The sequence below is a fragment of the Saccopteryx leptura genome, chromosome 10, assembly GCF_036850995.1.
Source record: "Saccopteryx leptura isolate mSacLep1 chromosome 10, mSacLep1_pri_phased_curated, whole genome shotgun sequence".
In the NCBI taxonomy this organism is placed as follows: Eukaryota; Metazoa; Chordata; class Mammalia; order Chiroptera; family Emballonuridae; genus Saccopteryx; species Saccopteryx leptura.
The window spans coordinates 4,642,195-4,664,883 of NC_089512.1; the positions used below are offsets into that span (position 1 = coordinate 4,642,195).

Genomic DNA, 22,689 nt, shown 5'->3' on the forward strand with positions numbered 1-22,689 from the left:
TGAGAATCATCAGTTCTTTGTTGCAACACCTTAGTTGTTCATTGATTGCTTTCTCGTGTGCCTTGACCCGGGGTGGGGAGGGGCGCACTGCAGAGCGAGTGACCCGTTGCCAGCGACCTTGGGCTCAAGCCAGTGAGTCATGCTCAAACCAGATGAGCCCACTCAAGCCAACGACCTCGGGGTTTCGAACCTGGGTCCTTTGCGTCCCAGTCTGACACTCTATCCACTGCGCCACCTCCTGGTCAGGTACTCCCCCCCCCTTTTTTTTTAATAGAATGATCCTCGTTTTGGGTTTATCTGATGTTTCCTCATGATTAGATTCAATTTATGCATTTTCAGTGACATACCGTCTGTACATGTCCATATGGTATCACTTCTGTAGGCTGTAACGTCCCCTGAGCCTCCTGCTGGTGTGCATTTGATACTGGGGTGCTGTAGGGGTCACTGTTGGCACCTGCCAGCAGTGAGGACTGGAGAAGAGGAGAATGGACATGTAAGGAAGGAGATGTCCCCAGTGACCTGCAGCTCCCGGCGGCATCGTATCAGGAAGCGTTTCTCCTCCCCTACCGGGTGGTTTGTGGGGAGACACTGGAGCGCCTGGAAATACCCTCTCCTCAGAATTTCCCCGAGATCTAGCACCTGCTTACCTTTTGTTTAAGTGCTTCACCAGCAAAAACAGAACTGGTCGTTGTTGTTTTTTCTTACTAACGTATCTGGAATATAAAAGTAATATTACCAGAAATTCCACATAGTGGAGAACAATATTAAAGGCATCATAATGCTACTGAAAAACAATATTGGCGATAGTAATTTCACATTTCGGCCCTATCTTTTCACTTGTTAAATGTGTGAAGTTTGGCAGTGAAACAGTTGAGTCCTAGTTTGGGTTGTTTTTTAAAAAACAAAAAACACTCTGCTTAGCATGTGAAAGGAGTTTCTTTTGGCCAAACAGAAATTAGTCTGAGCCTTTTGTTGTGCTGTCTTTCATTGTCTTTCTAAAGTAGCTTGATAACCAAAGCCTTAAAAACAATTCTCAGAGGAAGAGCTGACCCATTGGTCAAAATGGGCATTTTCCATTTTTCAATTGGATTGGATTGGGTGAGACTTACTGCAAATGGACAGATGAAGCAAAGTGAAGTTTCTTTTCCCGTGTTAACAGCTTGCTTTCTGCACTTGTCCATTTAAAAGAGCAGTGGTGCAACTCGAATTCGTTTGGACTCTTACGTCAAGGCGCTGGGACGCCTGCCTGTGCGTTGCCTGTTCACGCTGTCAGCCGGGCGCGGTCCAGTGCTTGCTGGGTCTGCCTGCTTACAGAGTGGACGCCGCCCCCGGCCTCACCGCTCTGGTCCTCTCCCGATCCTGGCTCGCTGCCTCCTGCCTTCCTGGGGTTCCTTTACCTGGGCTCCTCCTCAGCTCCCTCCCCCGGTCCGTTTGCCAGGTTTCTGAGCTCTGCAGTGCTAAACTCGGCACTGTGGAGTTGAGACAACTTTTTGGGACAAGGTCTGCTTTGTAGCCTTTGGTACACTAAAGAATTTTGGGAAAAGAGGCACATTTTTTTCCTGTTCTAGACATTCATCTTATCAAATGTTAGAGCTAGGAGTGCCTTGGAAGATAGTCTTCCAGTTCCCTCTTCTAGATAAGGCAGCTTAATTCCAAAGTGAAATGACTTGCATGTTGTTAGGAAGTAGCATAACCTCCATCCCCTGACTTCCAGGTAATGTATTCTTTACCATCTTACTTTGCTTCAAATTTATTTTACCCAATCAAAGAAGTGCCAGGGCTACTGCGCTGCGACTTTGGCTTATTGGGTAAGGAGACAGACATGAAAGCATGTTTTTATTTCTCTATGCAGTTCTTTAAAATAATGTGACCTTATTAAGTGCTTAAAACACTGCTTGGTGTTAAGTGCTTGTTAAATTTAGTCAAATACATATAGTGATGCACAGTTAACTACTATTTTTACCCATCTGTTTCTTTCCAAATTGCTAATCTTACTTCAGTGGCATTTTGACAGGCACTGAAATAAATTCTCCGTTATCTGCCAACTGAGTAGTTTGGTCATTTAACACAAGCTTTGAAAAGTGACTATTAAGAGTTGACACTAAGAAAGAAATAGGCCCCTAAGACTTTAAAGTAGTTATACCACAAAATCTGTGCATCAAAGTTAACAAATATTTATTGAATATTTTGCTCTACTTGACATTTTGGGATTAAAAACCAAGGACTCGATTACCTAGTGGTCAGCCATTGCAGATGAGCAGTCGCAGTAGGGGTCACTGTTGGCGCCTGCCAGCAGCGAGAAGGGCTGGAGAAGAGAGGAGAGTGGACATGGAAGGAAACCAGGGCACCCAGTGCCTGCACTCCCGGCACCGTGCTCGTGTGGGTGCTGCTCTGGGTGACACTCACTTCCTAGGTATAACATTTTGCTGCCAGGAGGACCCTTAAAGGTTTCTTGTTTTACAATTGATAAAATAACTGAAACACTGAGAACACATTATGTTTCACGGATTATGTATGAGAAGGTGGCCAACTCTGCACTGCATTTTATTTTTATTTATTTTTTTATTTTTTAGAAAGGAGAGAGAAGGGGGGAGGAGCAGGAAGCATCAACTCCCATATGTGCTTTGACCAGGCAAGCCCAGGGTTTCGAACTGGCGACCTCAGCATTTCCAGGTCGACGCTTTATCCACTGCGCCACCACAGGTCAGGCCTATGCACTGCATTTTAGAAAGCTTTCAATGCAAGCTGGTTTAAAAGTTTTGGTACCTAAAAACTTTAGCTGCCATTTCTATGTAAAATGTGCATCACTATGTAAAATACACATTTCCTAATGATAACAAGTAAATGAGGCATTATTTCACAGAGAGCTCTCCTCAGAGATTAACTAAAGCCTGTACTTACAATTCCAGTGGAAATCTTCAAGAAAAATATTATCAACCACCATTGAGCTTTGTGATCTTGGGAATTTATTTCCTGATCTATAAAATGATCATTGCGGCTCTGGCTGGTTAGCTCAGTCGGTTAAGAGTGTCATCCCGAAGTGACAAGTTTGCAGGTTCGATTCCTGGTCAGGCACACACGGGAAGCAGCCAGTGAACGCAGGACTGAGTGGAATAATGAGTGCCTCCTTCCCCCTCCCCTCTCTCTCCCTTCCTCTCTGTCTCTAAAAAAAATAAAATGAAAAAGCCCTGGCCCATAGCTCCATAGGCTGAGTGTCATCCTGGAGTGCAGAGGTTGCTGATTCGATTTCCCGGTCAGGGCACATGCTGGAGCAGCCCAGTTCCTGTCTCTCCCCTGCCTTTCTCAAAAAAAAAAAAAAAAATCATGCTCATTTTTTTCTTATTGTGGTAAAGTATACAAAATGTATAAAATTTCCCATCTTAACTATTTTTAATTGTTTGGTTCAGTAGTGGTGAGTACATTCACATTGCTGTGTAATCGTCACCACTCTTCATCCAGAGAGCTTTCTCTTCCCGAACGGAAATGCTCTACCCGCCACACCACGCAGTAACTTTCTGTTCCTCACCCTCCCTGGCTTTTGGCAGCCACCATTCTATTCTTATGAATTTATCTACTCAAGGTTCCTCCTATAAGTCAAATCATATAGTACTCATATTTTTGTTACTGGCTGCTTTCACTCAGCATAATGTCTTCCAGGTTCAGTTCATCCATGTCGTAGCATAAATGAGGGGGTTTTTTATATTATTTTTTTTAACTTTTACTTTATTTTTATTTATATTTTTACAGAGACAGAGAGAAAGGCATAGATAGGGACAGACAGACAGGAACTCAGAGAGATGAGAAGCATCAATCATCAGTTTTTTGTTGCGACACCATTGATTGCTTTCTCATATGAGCCTTGACCGTGGGCCTTCAGCAGACAGAGTAACTAACCCCTTGCTCGAGCCAGCGACCTTGGGTCCAAGCTGGTGAGCTTTGCTCAAACCAGATGAGCCCACGCTCAAGCTGGCGACCTCGGGTCTCGTACCTGGGTCTTCCGCATCCCAGTCCAACGCTCTATTCACTGTGCCACCACTATATTATTTTCTTTTTTATTTATTTATTTTTAGTGAGAGGAGGAGAGGCAGAGACAGACTCCCGCATGTGCCCCAACCGGGATCCACCCGGCAAGCCCACTAGTGGGCGATGCTCTGCCTATCTGAGGCACTGCTCCATTGCTCAGCAACCAAGCTGTTCTTAGTGCCTGAGGCAGAGGCTGTGGAACCATCCTCAGCATCTGGGGCCAACTTGCTCCAATCAAGCCATGGCTGCAGGAGGGAAGGTGAAGAGAGAGAGAGAGAAGCAGTGGGGGGTTATAGAAGCAGATAGGTGCTTCTCTGTGTCTTGACAGGGAATCAAACCCAGGACATCCACATGCCAGGCCAACGCTCTACCACTGAACCAACCGGCCAGGGCCTGAATGAGGTTTTTAAGGCTGTGTAACACTACATTGTAGGAACAGACCATGTTCTGTTTATCTGTCCGTCTGCCAATGGGCACTTGGGTTGCAGCTCAGTAACCCTGCTGTGACGTGGGTGAACAGATACCCCTCTGAGTCCTTGCTTCCAGTCCTTTTGGGGACACACCCTGAAGTGGAATTGAAGAACCACCATTCTGTTTTCCTCGCCAACAGTGCACCGGGGTTCCAGTTTCTCCACAGCCTCATTATTTCTTATTTTGTTTTGGGTTTTTTTTTGAGGGATTTCTTTATATGCATATAATAGCCATTCTAATGGGTATGAGGTAGTAGCTCTTTGGTTTTGATTTGCACTTCTCTAATGATTAGTGATGGTAAGTGTCTTTTCATACGCTTATATTTCCTTTAGAAAATGTCTATTCAAGTCCTTTGCCCATTTTTGTTTTCATTTTGTTAAGACATTTAGAACAGTTTTAGGTTTGCAGCATAATTAAGGGGACTGCACACGCACAGCCCCTGCACGGAGCCCCCATTACCAGCGTCCCACCCCAGAGTGGTACGCTGGCCCAGCACTGTCACCCGAGGTCATAGGCTTCACTGTTGGGGCTGTACGTTCTGTGGGTTTGGGCAGATGAATGTGTAATGACTTGTATCCATCGCTCGGGCCTCGTGCAGAGTGATACTGCCTACAACTCCCCTCTGCTCTGCCCGTTCACCCCTCCTGCCCCTCCAAACCCCTGGCGCTCAGTGATCTTCTCACTGTTTCCAGAGCTTTGCCTTTTTCAGAATGACGAATTGTTGGAATCATACACACGCTGTCTTTCCAGATTGGATCTTTTATTTAGATATGCATCTGAGTTTCCTCCCTGTCTCTCCATAGCTTGATAGCTCATTTCTTTTCAGTGCTGAATAAAATAGTCTGTTGTCTCTCTGTCCGCACTTGACCCATTCACTTACTGGAGGACATCTTGGCTGCCTGCAGTTTGGGCAGCCGTGACGAAGGCTGCTCTGAACAGCCACGTGCAGGTTTTGTGTGGACTGCAGTGTTCGGCTCCCTCGGGTAAACACGGGGGCACAGTGGCTGGATTGCACAGTGCAGGTGTGTTTGGTTTTGTAAGAAACCACTAGACTGTCCTCCAAAGTGGCTGTCCACGTTGCTCCCCGGCAGCATGAAGGAGAGACCCTGGGGCTCCATGTCCTCCCCAGCACGTGGGTCCGTGAACTGGACTTTGGGGCCCTGCTGGGTGTGTATTGCTGCCTCCTTTTCATTGCCGTTCCCCTGACCGTGTGGGATGTGGAGGAGCCTCTCGTGGGCTTGTTTGCCGTCTGTGTGTCCTCTGCTGAGTTCTCTGTGAAGGTCTTTGGCTCCTTTGTTTACTTGGGTTGCTTTCTTACTGTTGAGTTTACTTTGTATACTTTGGTAACATGCCTTTTTAGATGTGTCTTTTGTAGAGCAGAAGTTTTTATTTTAATGAAGTCAGCTTTCTAACTATTCCCTATGTGGGTCATGCCTTTGATGTTACTTTTCTCGATTTTTTAATCATGGTTATATTTTTTTGTTGTTATATCGTGACTAATTTTTTATGTAGTTTTCATATGACTAGGTTTTCACATATAAATCGTATGTGAAATTCTGAGAATTATAATGTCTGATATAAATGAAAGTAGTGATTATAGTTGTGTTAAAAAAATTTTAATTAGCCAAAATTCTACTGAATGGTGGGTAGGGGGAAAGGTAGAACTTTTGGAGTTATATAGAGGAAATTAATTTGTGAAATTGGAATTCAGTGCTCAGGACTTAAAGAGTTTGAAAATGCATGGATGCCTAGCCTGGGGTCACAGAAGATCCATCAACCACTCTTAGGGCCTCGAAAATAATCCTGTTCATTTACTCAGTGCCTACTTGAGATATTTCATCCACACTTTACCTAAAAAGTAAGAGGTTGACTTAGTTAATATTCGGTAAATAAAATATAGAAATATATAAAATCAGTATTAACTGTGTCTAATTGGGTGTACTTCACAATTGCAATCAAAATAAGGAATATGACAAGAAATATGGAAGGTCTGTTACAAGAATTACGATACTTCACTGGAAGATATAAAAGATGAAAATGTGTGAGTGGACAAACCACGTGCCTGGATGGAGAGACCGATGGTGCTTAAATGTCATCTCTGGAGTTTATTTGGACAGTGAGAGAGGAACCAAGACAGCTCCACACACATTCCCAATTCCTGTTCTGCTACATAGAACGATACAGTGTGAGCTGTGGTAGTTCATGTAGGGTTGATCTAGGAATAAACACGCAACTGAAAAGAATTGAGAACTCAGATATAGAACTACCTCTGTGGAATTTGGTGTGTCGCTTCAAACTGGTTGGGAAAGTATGGGTTTTTAAATGAGGAGATGATGATTGGTGATTCATTTGAAAAAAAAAAATCTTACACTCTGTTATAAAATTTGAGGTAGATGGACATTTTAAATTTGAAAAAGTTGCCTGACCTGTGGTGGCGCAGTGGATAAAGCATCGACCTGGAATGCTGAGGTCACTGGTTCGATCCCTGGGCTTGCCTGGTCAAGGCACATATGGGAGTTGATGCTTCCTGCTCCTCCCCCCTTCTCTCTCTCTCTCTACCCTCTGTCTAAAATGAATAAATAAAATCTTAAAAATTAATAAATAAATAAATTTGAAAAAGTCATACAAATACTATTAGAAAATACTTCATTTTACTCTTTTTTTTTTTTTCTTTGTATTTTTCTGAAGCTGGAAACGGGGAGAGACAGTCAGATTCCCACATGCGCCCGACCGGGATCCACCCGGCACGCCCACCAGGGGCGAAGCTCTGCCCACCAGGGGGCAATGCTCTGCCCCTCCAGGGCGTTGCTCTGCCGCGACCAGAGCCACTCTAGCGCCTGGGGCAGAGGCCAAGGAGCCATCCCCAGCGCCCGGGCCATCTTTGCTCCAATGGAGCCTTGGCTGCGGGAGGGGAAGAGAGAGACAGAGAGGAAGGAGGGGGGAGTGGAGAAGCAAATGGGCGCTTCTCCCATGTGCCCTGGCCGGGAATCGAACCCGGGTCCCCCGCACGCCAGGCCGACGCTCTACCGCTGAGCCAACCAGCCAGGGCCTTCATTTTACTCTTATGACAGGAAGGTAATGGACTAACAGGAGAACAAAAATTGTTACATAAAGGGATGACCTTCTTTATGACAAACATTTTATGTCTTATTAAAAGATAAAGTCATGGTCCTGCCGGTTTGCCCAATGGATAGAGTGTTGGCCCAGCATTTGGATGTCCCAGGTTCAATTCCCTCTGCTTCTCTCCCCCTCCCCCCCTCTACCCCCCCACACCTCTACCCCCCCCTCTACCCCCCCACCCCGCTCCCCCTTCTCTCCCTCTTCCCTCCCGCAGCCAGTGGCTTGATTGGTTCAGGCATTGGCCCCAGATAGGGATTTTCGGATGGATCCCAGTTGGGGCGCATGGGGGAGTCTGTCTCACTATCTCCCTTCTTCTCACTTAAAAAAAAAAAAGGCAAACTCAAACTATTCAGCAGAAAATCTTAACAGTGATTGTCGAAATAATTTAAATGCTAATAATGGAAAGCTTTGGAGTTTTCCTTCAAATTTTCTTCTGCTTTGTGAAAATGTATGTGTAGGTGGGGGGATTAATTTTTATATGATATATAATTATGATGTACATATATCCTTTTTATACTTAAGGTAATGTGCAAAAGATTTCCTTAGTTTCAGAAATATCTTTCTTTAATGGGAGAATATGTCTTTCTGTGAACAGAATCCGACCTCTTCAAGAGCTGTGGCTTAAGGACTGTTTTCTGAAGGCGGGTGGTCGCCACCATACAGAACGGGCTGTTCGCTGCGAGGGCACAGAGTGGGGTGGGTGCTCGACAGGTGCTGATGATCCTCACTTCCTATGTTCTCTTCCCTCCAGTCAGGCCAGTTCAGTGAGGACATGATCCCCACGGTGGGCTTCAACATGAGGAAAGTGACCAAAGGGAACGTCACAATAAAGGTACGTCATCTTCTCACCACACGCGATTTAAAGGGCTAGCGCACACAGCTACAAGCTTTTCTGTGCGCTGGATTTTTACATGAGTATCTGCAGTTCTTAACTAATGGATGGCCTGTTCCAAAAGAGTGTGAACACTTGTGTTTCTTCTTCCTCCAGTTATAAGAGTTGAATGGTAAGTCCCCATAGAAAACTTAGCATATGGGTTGGCGCAGGTGATTATTTGAGATTCAGATGGTCCTAGGAATAAAAACCTCATCTTCAGAGTATTTGAAATGTGGTATTACATTATTTCATGAATAAATTTTATATTGAAAAATGATTCATTGTTTATAATAGTGGTTCACTATATCTGTGGAACGAATGTGGTAAGCCAGCTTTCCCTTTCTTTACCACTGAGCCTTAAAATTTAAACTACAAAGCGGGGGGGGGGGGGGGGTACTAATAACGTAATTTCGTTTTAGAATGAGTTTGAATCGTCACCTGTTGGACTGTTTATTAGGGGCTGTATTTTGGTTTTGTTTTTTGGGGCTCGGTTCAGTTCGGTAGTCGTGGGAGTTGACTTCAGTGGCCGGGGCCTTCCAGCCATGTCACCCAGTTCTTAGGGCTCACAGACACTGTTGACTAGATTCTTCATGTAGTCCATCTAATGAAGCGCCTAACTTCTCATGTGTATGTCTCTTTATACATGTTACCAGTGCCTGTGTGTATCTAAATTGGAAGCGTTTTGAAGATAAATACCATGACTTAGAATTTATGTGGCCCATCATCTGGAACAGTAGACGTAATAATGAAATTACTGGCTTTCATATGAGTAAAATAATTTTACATACGTACACATAGGTGGGAATGTTGGCTGTGTTGTTACAGAATAATTTTAAATGATTAGGCATTAATGTAGATATTTAGTCAGACAATTTTAATAAATTCTAAGTGACCCGTTTTCTGTCCTGGCACTCCAGTCCGATGCTGCCAGCTTCTGGACAGTCCAGGTGTTACGTTAAAGGTACAGAGCGTAGACGCCCTTATCTGCTGTCTCACTCCCCTCAGTCACCCGCAGTCCAAAATAGTAAATGGAGAATACCGGAAGTCAACAGTCGTAAGCTCCAGGTTGTGCGCTAGCTGATAAAGTCTTGTGCCCCCTCCCACTCTGTCCCACCCGGGCGTGAATTATCCCTTTGTCTGGCATATCCATGCTGTATCCGCCACCCACCCTTTGGTCACTTAGAATTGTTATAATTTTTCTTTTTTGTTACCAGTTATTCTTGTTCATCTCTTACTGTGTCTAACTTATAAGTTACATTTTATCATAAGTATGTACATTCGGTGTGTAGGGTTCAGCACTGTCTGCGTCTCCAGGCGTCCACTCAGAGGGGCTTGGAACGTATTCCCTGCTGGTGTGAGAGGATGGACTGTGTTTTCAATATTGGAGATGTACTGGTAAACAGGCAAAGAATAGTATTACACAGAAACTGATCGAATCTTCACTCAAGCTGAACTTACTCGATTTAGTATAACCATATTAAATATTAACTTAAAGTTTAGAAGTGGCCCCAGGAACTTTCAGATTAAGAGCTTGTTTGAGCTTAATTTTTTCAGGAGCAGTTTGGCTCATTGTGAAAATGGTCCTATCTACCTGATCTTTCTCCTTATGCATGTTACTTTAACTGGCTGTTGAGAGGGTCTGTCTTGATTGCAGATCTGGGACATAGGAGGGCAGCCCCGGTTCCGGAGCATGTGGGAGCGGTACTGCAGAGGTGTCAATGCCATCGTGTAAGTGCTTTCTTAAAATGTCACTTTAGCCTGACCTGTGGTGTGGCACAGTGGATAAAGTGTCGATCTGGAACACTGAGGACACCGGTTCAAACCCCTGGGCTTGCCTGGTCAAGACACATAGGGGGCCTGACCAGGTGGTGGCGCAGTGGATAGAGTGTTGGACTGGGATGCAGAGGACCCAGGTTTGAGACCCTGAGGTCACCAACTTGGCGCGGGCTCATCTGGCTTGAGCAAAGCTCACCAGCTTGGACCCAAGGTCGCTGGCTCAAGCAAGGGTTTACTCGGTCTGCTGTAGCCCCACAGTCAAGGCACATATGAGAAAGCAATCAATGAACAACTAAGGTGTCCCAGTGAAAAACTGATGATTGATGCTTCTCATCTCTCTGTGTTCCTGTCTGTCTGTCCCTATCTATCCCTCTCTCTGACTCTCTCTCTGTCTCTGTGGAAAAAAAAAAAAGACACATATGGGAGTTGATGCTTTCTGTTCCTCCCCCCCTTTCTCTCTCTCTCCTCTCTCTAAAATGAATAAATAAAATCTAAAAAAAAAAAAATCAATTTAGCATGACCAGGCAGATAGAGCATTCGCCTGGGATGCTGAGGACCCAGGTTTGAAACCCCGAGTTCGTGGTCACCAGCTTGAGCATAGGATCATAGACATGACCCCTTGGACACTTGCTTAAAACTGAAAGTCACTGGGTTGAGCAAGGGGAGTCACTGGCTTGGCTGGAGCCCCCCCCCCCCCCCCCCCCCCCCCCCGTTAAAGCATATTTGAGAAGAAATCAATGAACAACTAAGGAGCCACAACAAAGAATTGATGCTTCTCATCTCTCTCCCTTCCGGTCTGTCCCTGTCTCTTTCTCTCACTAAAAAAATTTTTTAAAATAAAAAAATACTAATAAGTAAAAAGTCAATTTAAGTTTCAAAGAAAAGAATTGTTTTACTGCCAAAGGCTCATTTTTTATTTTTGGCAGTAAGTCTTAGATGTTGTCTTAGTGAAATTTGTTAACATGAAACTTTATATTTAATCATAGAATGAGAGTTTTATTTATGTTTTTTGTTTATGCAGCTCTGAGCTAAGTGATATAAATGTGTTATTATTGTGTATTAGCTCCTAAGAATGGTCTATTTAAAAGTATTTTGGGGTGGCCTGACCTGTGGTGGCGCAGTGGATAAAGCGTCGACCTGGAAATGCCGAAGTCGCCAGTTCAAAACCCTGGGCTTGCCTGGTCAAGGCGCATATGGTAGTTGATGTTTCCAGCTCCTCCCCCCTTCTCTCTCTCTCTCCTCTCTCTCCCTCTCTGTCTCTCTCCTCTCTAAAAATGAATAAATAAAATTTAAAAAAAAATAAATTTGAAAAAAAATAAAATAAAATAAAAGTATTTTGGGGTGCCAAGCTTTTCTTTATCTAGGGCATCATTTTGATGAACAGTTTCAGTAGTGTAAATCAATTTTTTTTTTTTTTTTTGTATTTTTCTGAAGCTGGAAACGGAGGCAGAGAGACAGGCTCCCCACATGCGCTGTCCGGAATTTCCACCCGGCATGCCCACCAGGGGGCAATACTCTGCCCATCTGGGGCGTTGCTCCGTTGTGGCCGTAGCCATTCTAGCGCCTGAGGCAGAGCCATCCTCAGTGCCCCAGGCCAACTTTGCTCCAATGGAGCCTTGGCTGCAGGAGAGGAAGAGCTAGATAGAGAGAAAGGAGAGAGAGAAGGATGGAGAAGCAAATGGGCGCTTCTGTGTGCCCTGGCCAGGAATCAAACCTGGGACTTTCACACACCGAGCCAACTTTCTACCACTGAGCCAACCAACTAGGGCAATCAAATTTTTATTTATTGATTGTTTTGAGAGAGAGAGACATCGATTTGTTGTTCCACTTATTTATGCATTTATTGGTTGTTTCTTGTACGTGTCCTGACTGGGGATTGAACCCACAACCTTGGCATATTGGGACAACTTTCTTTTTTTTTTTTTTTTTTTTTACTTTTTTTTTTTTTTTTTTTTTTCATTTTTCTGAAGCTGGAAACGGGGGAGAGACAGTCAGACAGACTCCCGCATGCGCCCGACCAGGATCCACCCGGCACGCCCACCATGGGGCGACGCTCTGCCCACCAGGGGGCGATGCTCTGCCCATCCTGGGCGTCGCCATATTGCGACCAGAGCCACTCTAGCGCCTAGGGCAGAGGCCACAGAGCCATCCCCAGCGCCCGGGCCATCTTTGCTCCAATGGAGCCTTGGCTGCGGGAGGGGAAGAGAGAGACAGAGAGGAAAGTGCGGCGGAGGGGTGGAGAAGCAAATGGGCGCTTCTCCTGTGTGCCCTGGCCGGGAATCGAACCCGGGTCCTCCGCACGCTAGGCCGACGCTCTACCGCTGAGCCAACCGGCCAGGGCGGGACAACTTTCTTAACAAACTGAGCCACCTGGCCACGGAGTATATAGTGTCAATTTAAAAATGCGTTGTGATCAGCAAAGAATATGACATACTGAGATCACTTTCTTTTTAAGTTACATGATAGATGCTGCGGACCGTGATAAGATAGAAGCTTCACGAAACGAACTACATAATCTTCTAGATAAACCACAGTTACAGGGAATTCCAGTAAGTATGGAGTCCTTGTTATTTTGCATTATATGTAATAGCTATAGTTACTATATTATTAAAGCTGCACATTATACAATTGTGTAATTATGTTTGATACCAGTCTGGAAGGCTCGCACTTGCCGAGCACCTGCTGTGTCCTGGGCACTGTGCTGTTTCCTCTCCTGAGCAGCCGCGTCCCAGACCACCTGCAGCAGGAGCGTGCTCCACGCTGGGCAGTGGTGGACACAGCATGGAGGGGGGCTCACCTGCCATCGTGGAGCCTGTGGTCTGGTAGGAAAGGTAGATGCCGTGAAGTCATCAAATGACGGCTCGGATAAGTGCCGCCGGGAGAGGTGCCTGGGCCATGAGTGTGACTCGGGGAGATTAGATCCGGGTTGAGGGAAGAACCGTCTCCCTGGGGAGGTGATGCTCAAGCTGAGGGGTGAGGGTGTGACACTCGGAGGCCCTTTGGTGGGAGGACGCAGGGCCCGCAGAGGAGGCCAGTCTCTGGAGCACAGAGCAGAGCGGGCGCGGGGCAGCGGGCGTGCTGGAGGAGGCCGTGGGAGCTAGGCCGGCTGGGGAGCCATTGCAGTATTTAAGCGACCTGACTTATTACTTAAATCCTTGTGATTGCAACTTAAGAACGGACTGAAGTGGCAAGAAGGACTCTAAGGACAGTACTAGGAAGCTGGTGAAGTTGTCCTGACAGATCGCAGCCCATAGAGTAAGGTGGTGGCCAAGGTGGTGAGACGGGAGCAGATGTCGTGCCTTGGACCGACTGGAAGGGAAGTTGTAGGGAGGAATCCCTAGTTCCTGGAGTATTTAGTCAGGTGGCAGGTGGTGCCACTCGTGAGAAGTTCATGGGTGGCAGGTGCTTGGGGTGTGTTGGCTCAGTTAACCCTCACAGCATGCTGAGGTCGGGGGGTTGCCCCTGCTTTCTGACAGCTGTCACTCAGGACCACCTGCCGCTGGTACGCTGCACAACCAGATTTGGAATCTGTCATTTTCTTCTCCATTACAAACTGTCTCACAGACCAGGAGTGACCTCGGTCTCGTCTCGGCACTGGGAGGGTTCTTGGTGACCAGTCCTGGGGAGGTGGTGCCCGTCCGTTTCCCGTGGCGCTGGCTCTGCAGTCAGTTTGGGTGGCCCCTGGGTCGTGTCCCCATGCTCCAGCCGAAAAGAAAGCTGGGAAAGCGATTGATCTACAGAAGCAAGTAGCTTTACTGGGAGGCAGGTTCATAAGGTGGAGATTTCCTAAATGTAGGAAGAAGGCTGAGATGCCAGGCAGCCCCATAACCAACAGCTCGTCACACGTGCCCACGATGCCGTGTTAGGAACTCAAGGCACGTCAGCTTGAGAACCTCAGTGACTTCAGTAAGAGTGGGGGAAGGGAAGGCAAGCTGACCAGACGGACCGAGCCTGGGCTCTGGCTCCCTGTAGTTTAACATCCCTTGAGAGCTCCATTGCCCCGCTCTCTGGGCCTCCGTCCTGGTTTCTCTGTCCTTTGTGTGGGTGAGAATCTAGGACCTGTGAGTAGAATCGGCGAGGTCCAGAGTCAGGGTGGAGTTGGGGGGGGGGCAGTAAGAGAGAGGATAGGTATGACAGCAAACGGGGCGTGTACTTTGCTGGCACGTCACAGACACCAGTTCTTAGCGTGGCTGTTACCAGAGACGTTACAGGTACTCGTTCTCTTTGCTTTCTGTGAGGCAGGACGGGTCCACCTGGGAAAGGCAGGGAGGTGGCTGGAAAGCACGTCTCTGCTTCCCTCTCTTCAGAGCATGCCTGGCGATCAGATGACAGCATTTGTTCCCAGGGCTGATGGCGACGCTGTTTGTCCTGAGCGCCAGACTTGCCCACTGCCCTGGCAGATTGACACGTGATGTTCTATGGGACGGACCCAGAATTATAAAAGCTTGTTTACATATATGATTAGCAGCTTACAGTTAAAAAAAAAAGGTTAAAACTTCCCCCACCATTGATTATTGAGATCATACTCACATTTTGGTAGAGCTCTTTTAAGAAATAGCAGAATGCACACCGTAGGCTGAGTCATTTAAGTCGAAGTTGGCAGCCACATCCTGAGTAAAGGCATCTACACGTGGAAGTCAGATGAATGCTGCTGTAAGTGGTGGGCTGAGGGAGGCGGCCACCAGTTACACAAAGTGCTTTATGTCATGGCATGTGGTAACATTCTCATTTTTGTATTTACACAGATGAATATGATTTGCTTCTTTGACATTTCTTATGTTAACTCTTTATATCTTCTTTTTAAAGGTGCTAGTCCTTGGAAACAAGAGAGATCTTCCTAATGCCTTGGATGAGAAACAGCTCATTGAAAAAATGTACGTCTTAAGAATGAACGATGGCTTTTTATTTTAATTGGTTCTAAATTGTGCTGTTTTCCCCACTACTTTGTTTAGCATCATTGCATTATTCAGTGATGATCTAGCTATGTTTTTAGGCAGATAAACCTGGCCTGCAGAGAAGCAAACCCCTAACGTTTTAGTAAAATAATTTATTTACCTTAGTAATAAAAAAATAAAATAAAATTGAGCTAATTTAAGCCCAGACTGATTCTCAATTCTGCTTCTTATAGGAACCTGTCTGCTATTCAGGATAGAGAAATTTGCTGCTATTCAATTTCTTGCAAAGAAAAGGATAATATAGGTAAGAAATGACGGGTTTTTGGAAGAACAGGTTATGATTGGAAGGGGTGTCTGATGATATTTCCCTTTATTACCCCCCATTTATTTCTGTTTGACTTCTTTCATGGAGTGCTGTTGTTTTGCTTCAGAAGAAGAGTAGACATCATACCTTTGACACAGGTTTCACATCTGGACTCTGCTCTGCACTATTTGAAGACGCAGACACAATAGAGACACGAAGTGAAGCAGATGGGGCTTCAATTTATTGTGTCAATTTTCACAGAACTAGTATCCAGCTGTGACAGTCTTGAAATAACATTTTACAAAAATTGGCCCATAGGCACAATACCCATTTTTCCTTTATGGGACCAGCGTTTTACTGCAATATTTTACCCCTCTGTTAGAGGTATAAACCCAGAATACCCTTTATCTGCTTAATGTCTGTATTGATTTCCTAGGACCGCCGTAGCAAAGTGCCGCAGACTGAGTGGCTTAGTACATACCTGTTCCTTTCAGTTCAGGAGGCCGGACGTGTGAGGTCAGGGTGTGAGCAGAGCCTGCTCTCCGAAGGCTCAGTGGGGGTGGGGGGGCCCTTGCCTCTCCGCGCTGTGGGGACGGCCAGCGGTCCTTGGCATTCCGGGGCTTGGAGCTGCATCACCAGTTTCTGCCCCCAGCCTCGTGTGGCCTTCTCTGTGTGTGCCCTGTGTGTCTGTTTTCTCTTCCAATAAGGACACCTGTCATGGATTAGGGCCCCCATAACCAGTATGACCTCATTTTAACTAACTCGTTTAACTCCATCTGCAAAGACCCTATTTCCAAATAAATTCTGAGGTTCCTGGTGGATGTGAATTTTTAGGGGACACGGTTCAGTCTAGAGTTCTTAAGAGTAAGTATGTGGTGGCTCAGCTGTGGCCTCAGGTAAAACTCGCTGAGGGATTATTACAAAAGTGTGCAGAAATAAGTGCAATGAATAGTGCCCAAACAGGGTGTTCCAGGTACTCTGGGTGCTCTCCCTCCCCGAGCACACCCTGCCTTTCTGCCCCACAGGCGTGCGTCTCCCACACTCTGAGGGGCCCAGAGACCTGCAGCCGGGCGGGCGGGGCGGGCGGGGCGGGCGGCAGCTCATCCCAGGCCACCCCCTGAACCTGCCCCAGGGCCCCTTTTCTCCCGCCCGGGCTCTCCCTGCTGCTGCTTCCTAAATCCTTCGTGTTTCACTGTCCCCAGCGTTAGTAAACATACTCTCAAAATAATAATAATAATAATAAGTGTTGGCCCTGGCCGGTTGGCTCAGTGGTAGAGCGTCGGCCTGGCATGCAGGAGTCCCGGGTTTGATTCCCGACCAGGGCACACAGGAGAAGCGCCCATCTGCTTCTCCACCCCTCCCCCTCTCCTTCCTCTCTGTCTCTTTCTTCCCCTCCCGCAGCCAAGGCTCCATTGGAGCAAAGATGGCCCGGGTGCTGAGGATGGCTCTGTGGCCTCTGCCTCAGGCACTGGAATGGCTCTGGTTGCAACAGAGCAACGCCCCAGATGGGCAGAGCATCGCCCCCAGTGGGTGTGCCGGGTGGATCCTGGTCGGGCGCGTGCGGGAGTCTGTCTGACTGCCTCCCCGTTTCCAGCTTCAGGAAAAATAATAAGTGTTAAAGGCATTTTAATATTTTCCCTTTAGCCGTTGTTCAGCATTGGCTCTCATCATACTTAACCCTTTCCCACATCAATTCCAGTCTCTGCCACGCTCCTTCCCCACCCCCTCAAACATGAGCTCAAAGTGTTGAAACTAGTTTTCTGGCTGAGTCGGGCTTCCTTTCAGACCACTCAAAGCAATCTGAGCCCATTACTTTGCTGGCGGACACAAATTCTCTATTAAATGGATAAAGTAAGTGACTTGTTACATTGGAGTATTCAGTTAATTTGAGAACATACAATTCACGCATTTAAGCTGGCTTCAAGCTTGTTTAAAATGTCTTTTCCTTTGTTGGCGGTAACTCTTGTTAAATTTTAAGTTGAGACAGAATTTACGCGCATACCAGTGGTTCTCAGTAAGGGTTTTCTCTAGGAGACTGTTGGCAATGTCTGGAAGGATTTATGGGCTGTCGTCACGAGGAAGGTGATTCTGGTGTCTAGTTGTAGAGAACAAGGATGTGATACTCTACACCCCCTACACACCTACGCCGGAAACGGTCCAGCCTAGAACGCCAGGCCAGCGGGGGGGGGGGGGGGGGGGGGCGCTGAGCAGCTCCGTCCTGTACTAACCACAGCTGTTAGGGCACTGTGCTGTTCCTAAATCCATTATCCCCTTGTATTTACTAGTTCCGAAAAGGGGGCGGGGGGTGAATTGAGAGTAAAATCCTTGTTTTACCAACCATGACAGACTAGCCAGATTCTTTCCTGAGGGAAGTTCCCTTGGGGTTGGTTAGGAAGCGGAGGCAGGAGAGCTGTTGAGAACACCAGGGTTTGCTGTAGGGCTCCCGGTCAGCGGGTGGCTCGCAGACCAGCTCCTGGTTCACGTGGGGCTCCCGGTCAGCGGGTGGCTCGCAGACCAGCTCCTGGTTCACGTGGGCGTAACAAGCCCCGGGAAGACTGGTCCACTTTAACTAGATTCAAAGTGAGTAGCTTGTAAATCAGAATGCCTGTTTATTTGAAGCAAGAAATACAACTAACAGCCAAGTATTCAAGTCAAAACGTCCTTGTTAATTTCAGCTTTTATAGCATATTTTAGTGTCAGATTTATCAATTTACTAATAAATTGCTCCAACAAGTACACATGGGTCATATATTATACATTCAGCTCCCTAATGTGGCGCAGGAAACACTTTCGTTTCCCTGGTAATGTGGCCTCAAACCACACACAGAACAGATTATTCTGGGAGGGTGATCTTTGCAATGACGGCCATTTTGTCATGGAAGTTGACAGTTTTATTTCTTGTCTGCTTTTTTATCTAGTCTTAAGGATCCCTCTCCTCTGTCCAGTGTCCATAAGATTATTTTATTTTGGGTAAATTTCTGCAATACTTGAACCTTGTCATTTCCCTTCCGGGCCTGCCTTTCCTCCGTGCAGTCCAGATGGGCATGGCTTCGTGGCGACCCATCTCTGCCTCCCCTTGAGGGGCAGACCGCCTGCTTCAGCAGATGGGCTCCATTCGTCAGCTTGTTTCCATGACAGCGACAGCGAGTGGTCGTGTGGGTTCAGCTCCCCTCTGTTGTGTGTCCTGTGGGTGTCACCGCCCCTTAGCTGTGGGAGCTGGGGCGCCAGGAGCACGGGGCTGCGCCCATCCCGGGCCGGGAGCACCCGGCAGACACACTGGGAGGCGCTGGAGGGCAGGGAGGCAGTGTGCTGACTTCGCCGACTTCTTGTCTCGGTCTGAATGCTTTTCTTGGCTGTTCTCAGCTGCCGCCATTCGGGTGGCACCTGTGCGCTGGCATCTTGCCAGTCTCCACCTCCTCTCTTGTCTGTACAGCGCCCCCTCTCTGTGGGGCGCCTGCGTTACTGTTACCTTCTGCACATGCCACAAACTCTTGCCTGTGTCTGAATTCTTCACCTTTCTTCTCAAGGCTGTTCTTCCTTTCCTCCCCACGCCACTCAGCAGCTCGGTGACACACACTCCTTCAGGCCAGGCGAGCCCTCTCACCCTCAGCATGTAGTCGGTCGCCAGGGCCTGTGTCCACTCTGCGGTCGTGCTGCTCGTTTGCGCCCTCTCCCGCCCTACCCACGGCGCCCGGCTGGCTGTGGGCCTCCGTCCTGTCCTGGTCCCAGGGATTGTGTCTGTGCTGGCAGTGCGCCAGGCTGGCCTGATGTCGCCACTGTTGATCTTACTGATACAATTTCCCTGCTAAAAATTAATTCCCCAATAACTTTCCATTGACTTGAGAATAAAGTCTAAATTTCTTAGCATCTCAGAGTGGCATACAAGGTTATCTGGCTCCCTTTACCGTGTGGTTCTCAACTGAGGACAAGTTTGCTCACCAGGGGACACTTGGCAATGTCTGGAGATGTTCCTGGTTGTCAGAACTGAGGGGGATGATGATAATGGCATCGGGTGGTGAAGGTCATGGATGTGGCAAAATATTCCACCATGCAGAGGAAGGGGCCTCCCCCCTTCCCAGCAGAGAGTTACCCAGCCCCACATGTCAAGGCTGGGGTCAGGAACCTCTGCTCTAGCCTTAGCAGTGACTGTCCACCCCGCCACTCCCGGGCCTCGGCCACTCTTGTCACTGATGATCCACCCGGAGTGCCACGTTGTTCCCTTTGCCTGGCGTCTGTGGGACAGCCCCCAGCCCCAGATGATCACTGGCATGTTTTCCGACTACGATGCTTGAAGCTCCTTGAGGGTGGGGAGGACTCCCCCCACATCTGCGTGCCCGGCACTCACGGTGCCCGGCCCGGCTCCTCCCACGCCTGCGTGTCCGGCACTCACGGTACCCGACCTGCTCTCCCCACATCTGTGTGCCCGGCACTCATGGTGCCCAGCACTCACGGTACCTGGCCTGCTCCTCCCACGTTCACATGCCCGACACTCACAGTGCCCGGCCTGGCTCCTCCCACATTCACATGCCCGGCACTCATGGTGCCCAGCACTCATGGTACTCGGCCTGCTCCTCCCACGTTCACATGCCCAGCATTCACGGTACCCGGCCTGCTCCCCCCACATTCACATGCCCGGCACTCATGGTGCCCGGCCTGGCTCCTCCCACGTCTGCGTGCCCGGCACTCACGGTGTCCGGCCTGCTCCTCCCAAGTCCACGTGCCTGGCACTCACGGTGTCTGGCCTTACAGGCGGGCAGCAGATTTTTGAGTGAATGAAAGATGGCACAAGCGGCCTTTACACACTTTCACTTTTAAACCAGGCTCTTTGGTCTCGCCCTTCCTCGACGGTCCCCATGGGGTCAGGTAGCGGAACCGGAGGACAGGTCCAGAAAGCAGAAGAGGGCTGGCCCAGCGTGTGCTTTGAATTAGCTGTTTTAAATATTCTCTCTGGTGTTCCATTTCTTAACTTGAGTATTTTAACGCCTTTTTTCTCTCCATCTTTTAGATATCACACTTCAGTGGCTTATTCAACATTCAAAGTCTAGAAGAAGCTGAAAAGCGCCTCCTGGAGTCTTCCAGTCCTTCCTGGCTCTGATCCTAGAACTACTGCCCGTTCCGCTGAAGTACTTCCCAGAACACGGTCCTTCCCAAACCCAAGAAATTGCCTTTTCAGAGTTTATTTCTCATGTGCACTGCTGACGATGTGTGTCCCTAACCCTTCATACCGAATCAGCTAGAGTTGTCATGATAAAGTCAGCACACACAAAGGCTTCTTATACGTACTGTCTTAAACAGTGTGTAGAGATTTTTTTTAAAAAAACAAAACAAAAAACATACTTTTGACCATCTTAAATCAAGAAAATTGCATATTTCTGTTCTGGTCTTTGTGGGCCAGATTTTTATATTGGTTTTTGGTAAACGTCTATCTGATACTTCATTGTAGAGTCTAGTAGCTTCCCACTGACACTGACCTGGTACAGCATGGAGTTTCTAGTGCCGCGCGCAGTACTTAGAGAACCTTTAGCCTGACTCACGTGGGATGTGAACACAATGTTGACGTCTCCCACAAATGCATGTGAAATGTATACTTACACCTTAGGAGTTTTAAAAATGGCCCGCCAAGAGTGAACAGAGGCACCAGACCAATGTTGTCATTGGTCCTTCACACTGGTGAGACCTTACGTGATGAATTTTTAAAAGATTCTGCTTTCTGAGAATTGTCACTAGATGCAGCTGGGGACATGGGAGGAACTAAGGCATGCTGTTCTGTATCTGTCCAGATCGTTACTTCTCTATTTTTTCCTCTTTTTTTTTTTTTTTTTTTTGCTGGTTCAACACACTTTTTTAAGGGGTTGGGAATTGAAGATTTTCTCCAAAGCTTTCATGAATTTAGAGCATTCCGGCCAATGTAATAAAGCGTGTGAAGAGTGTCAGACTCCGTCCTCTCTCTCTGCAGTCCTCCTGTCGGGCAGTGGCCTGGCGGCACTCCTGACCCCTGACTCTCTATATCCAGGCAGACAGTGGACTCTCAGCACACTAGATCTGTGCACACACAGAGTTCTTGCCTTTCTCTCTTACTGATGTAAGCGTGGGCACTTGTTTGCCTGGTGCCATTAGACATCTCGGTTATTGTGACAACTCTAGAGCTGCCGCCCCGTCTAAAGGGATTGTGTGGAACGGCTGCAGGCTGGTGGGTGACGAGTCAGACTCGGAACTGAGGGCCTGAGGCTGCTCGCTGTCGGCTTCTGGGAGGTGGGCTGTGGGAGTCTAAAGCTGGTCTGTCGTGTGCGCTCTCCACATCCACGCGGGGACATGGTGCTGTGGTTCGCGCACAGACTGCTTCCCACGACCGCTGCGGTAGGTGCGGCTGTGGTGGCCACGCGGCCTGTCTCTGTGCGACTTTGTTTCTTTTGTTAAGCAGCCCCCACATGGCCAGCACGTTCCAGACACGCTGGGCACTCAGAGTGCAGTCGCCGTGAGGCCCCTGACTGGCCCCAGTTTGAATCTGGAGACGCTGTGGCCGTAGCAGTGTCTGTACAGAACGCTGCGCTGCGCAAACACTACTTGATTTTCTCCAGCCACATTTTCATGCGTAGAATCTCAGCTTTTAAAATTCTGTTATTATATGAAGCATGTTGCCTACTCCCTGGGGGGGCGGATGGTTCTGTCATCAAAGGTTAGTTACATTCGCTACTGCAGTTCAACGCCATGAATGGTTGGTCACTGTGAACCATTACAGAGAATGTGGCAATTTGCTCGTGCCTAAAAGGAGGAATGGGAACTAGAATGTGTGGCTCGGGACCGCATGGGTCCAGAATTGACCTACAGCTAACACCTTGGTGTGTTTGTGTGTCTGTTCATTGCTTCCAGCATTTCAAGACATCCAAACACTACTGTCGACACTTTCCTGTGCATTATTAACCTCTGCATGTGAAAACATAACAGTACTGAACTTTGTAAATACGTGAATTTTTTATTTAGGTGGATGCATTTTTTGTCTGTTTACTGCTCTTCTCAGCTTTATTCAATAAACTTGCATTTTGAGGGTTGTATTGACAATTTTAACTTAAAATGAGCATCATTAATGGGAGATGCTGACTTTTTGGGATGGGATGAAGGGTTAGACCCAGTGAGGAGGGTGTGTGAACGTGTGCAAGAAAGAAACCAGCTCAGCTCTCAAAGAACTGAGTCTGTAGGCTAAAGGTGAAATAAACTTTTAAAATATC

The 22,689-nt window shown here is 47.5% G+C and overlaps 1 protein-coding gene across 1 annotated transcript in view; it reads left to right on the plus strand.

Annotated features, from left to right (window-relative positions):
- Positions 1-22,689, plus strand: part of ARL8B (ADP ribosylation factor like GTPase 8B) — a 49,232-nt gene extending 26,543 nt beyond the window's left edge. The window contains exons 2-7 of the mRNA XM_066350988.1: positions 8,366-8,446; positions 10,143-10,216; positions 12,720-12,813; positions 15,071-15,138; positions 15,393-15,463; positions 20,469-22,689. Of these exons, the coding sequence (XP_066207085.1) occupies positions 8,366-8,446; positions 10,143-10,216; positions 12,720-12,813; positions 15,071-15,138; positions 15,393-15,463; positions 20,469-20,518 (438 nt within the window). The 3' untranslated portion in view covers positions 20,519-22,689. The remainder of the gene's footprint in view (positions 1-8,365; positions 8,447-10,142; positions 10,217-12,719; positions 12,814-15,070; positions 15,139-15,392; positions 15,464-20,468) is intronic.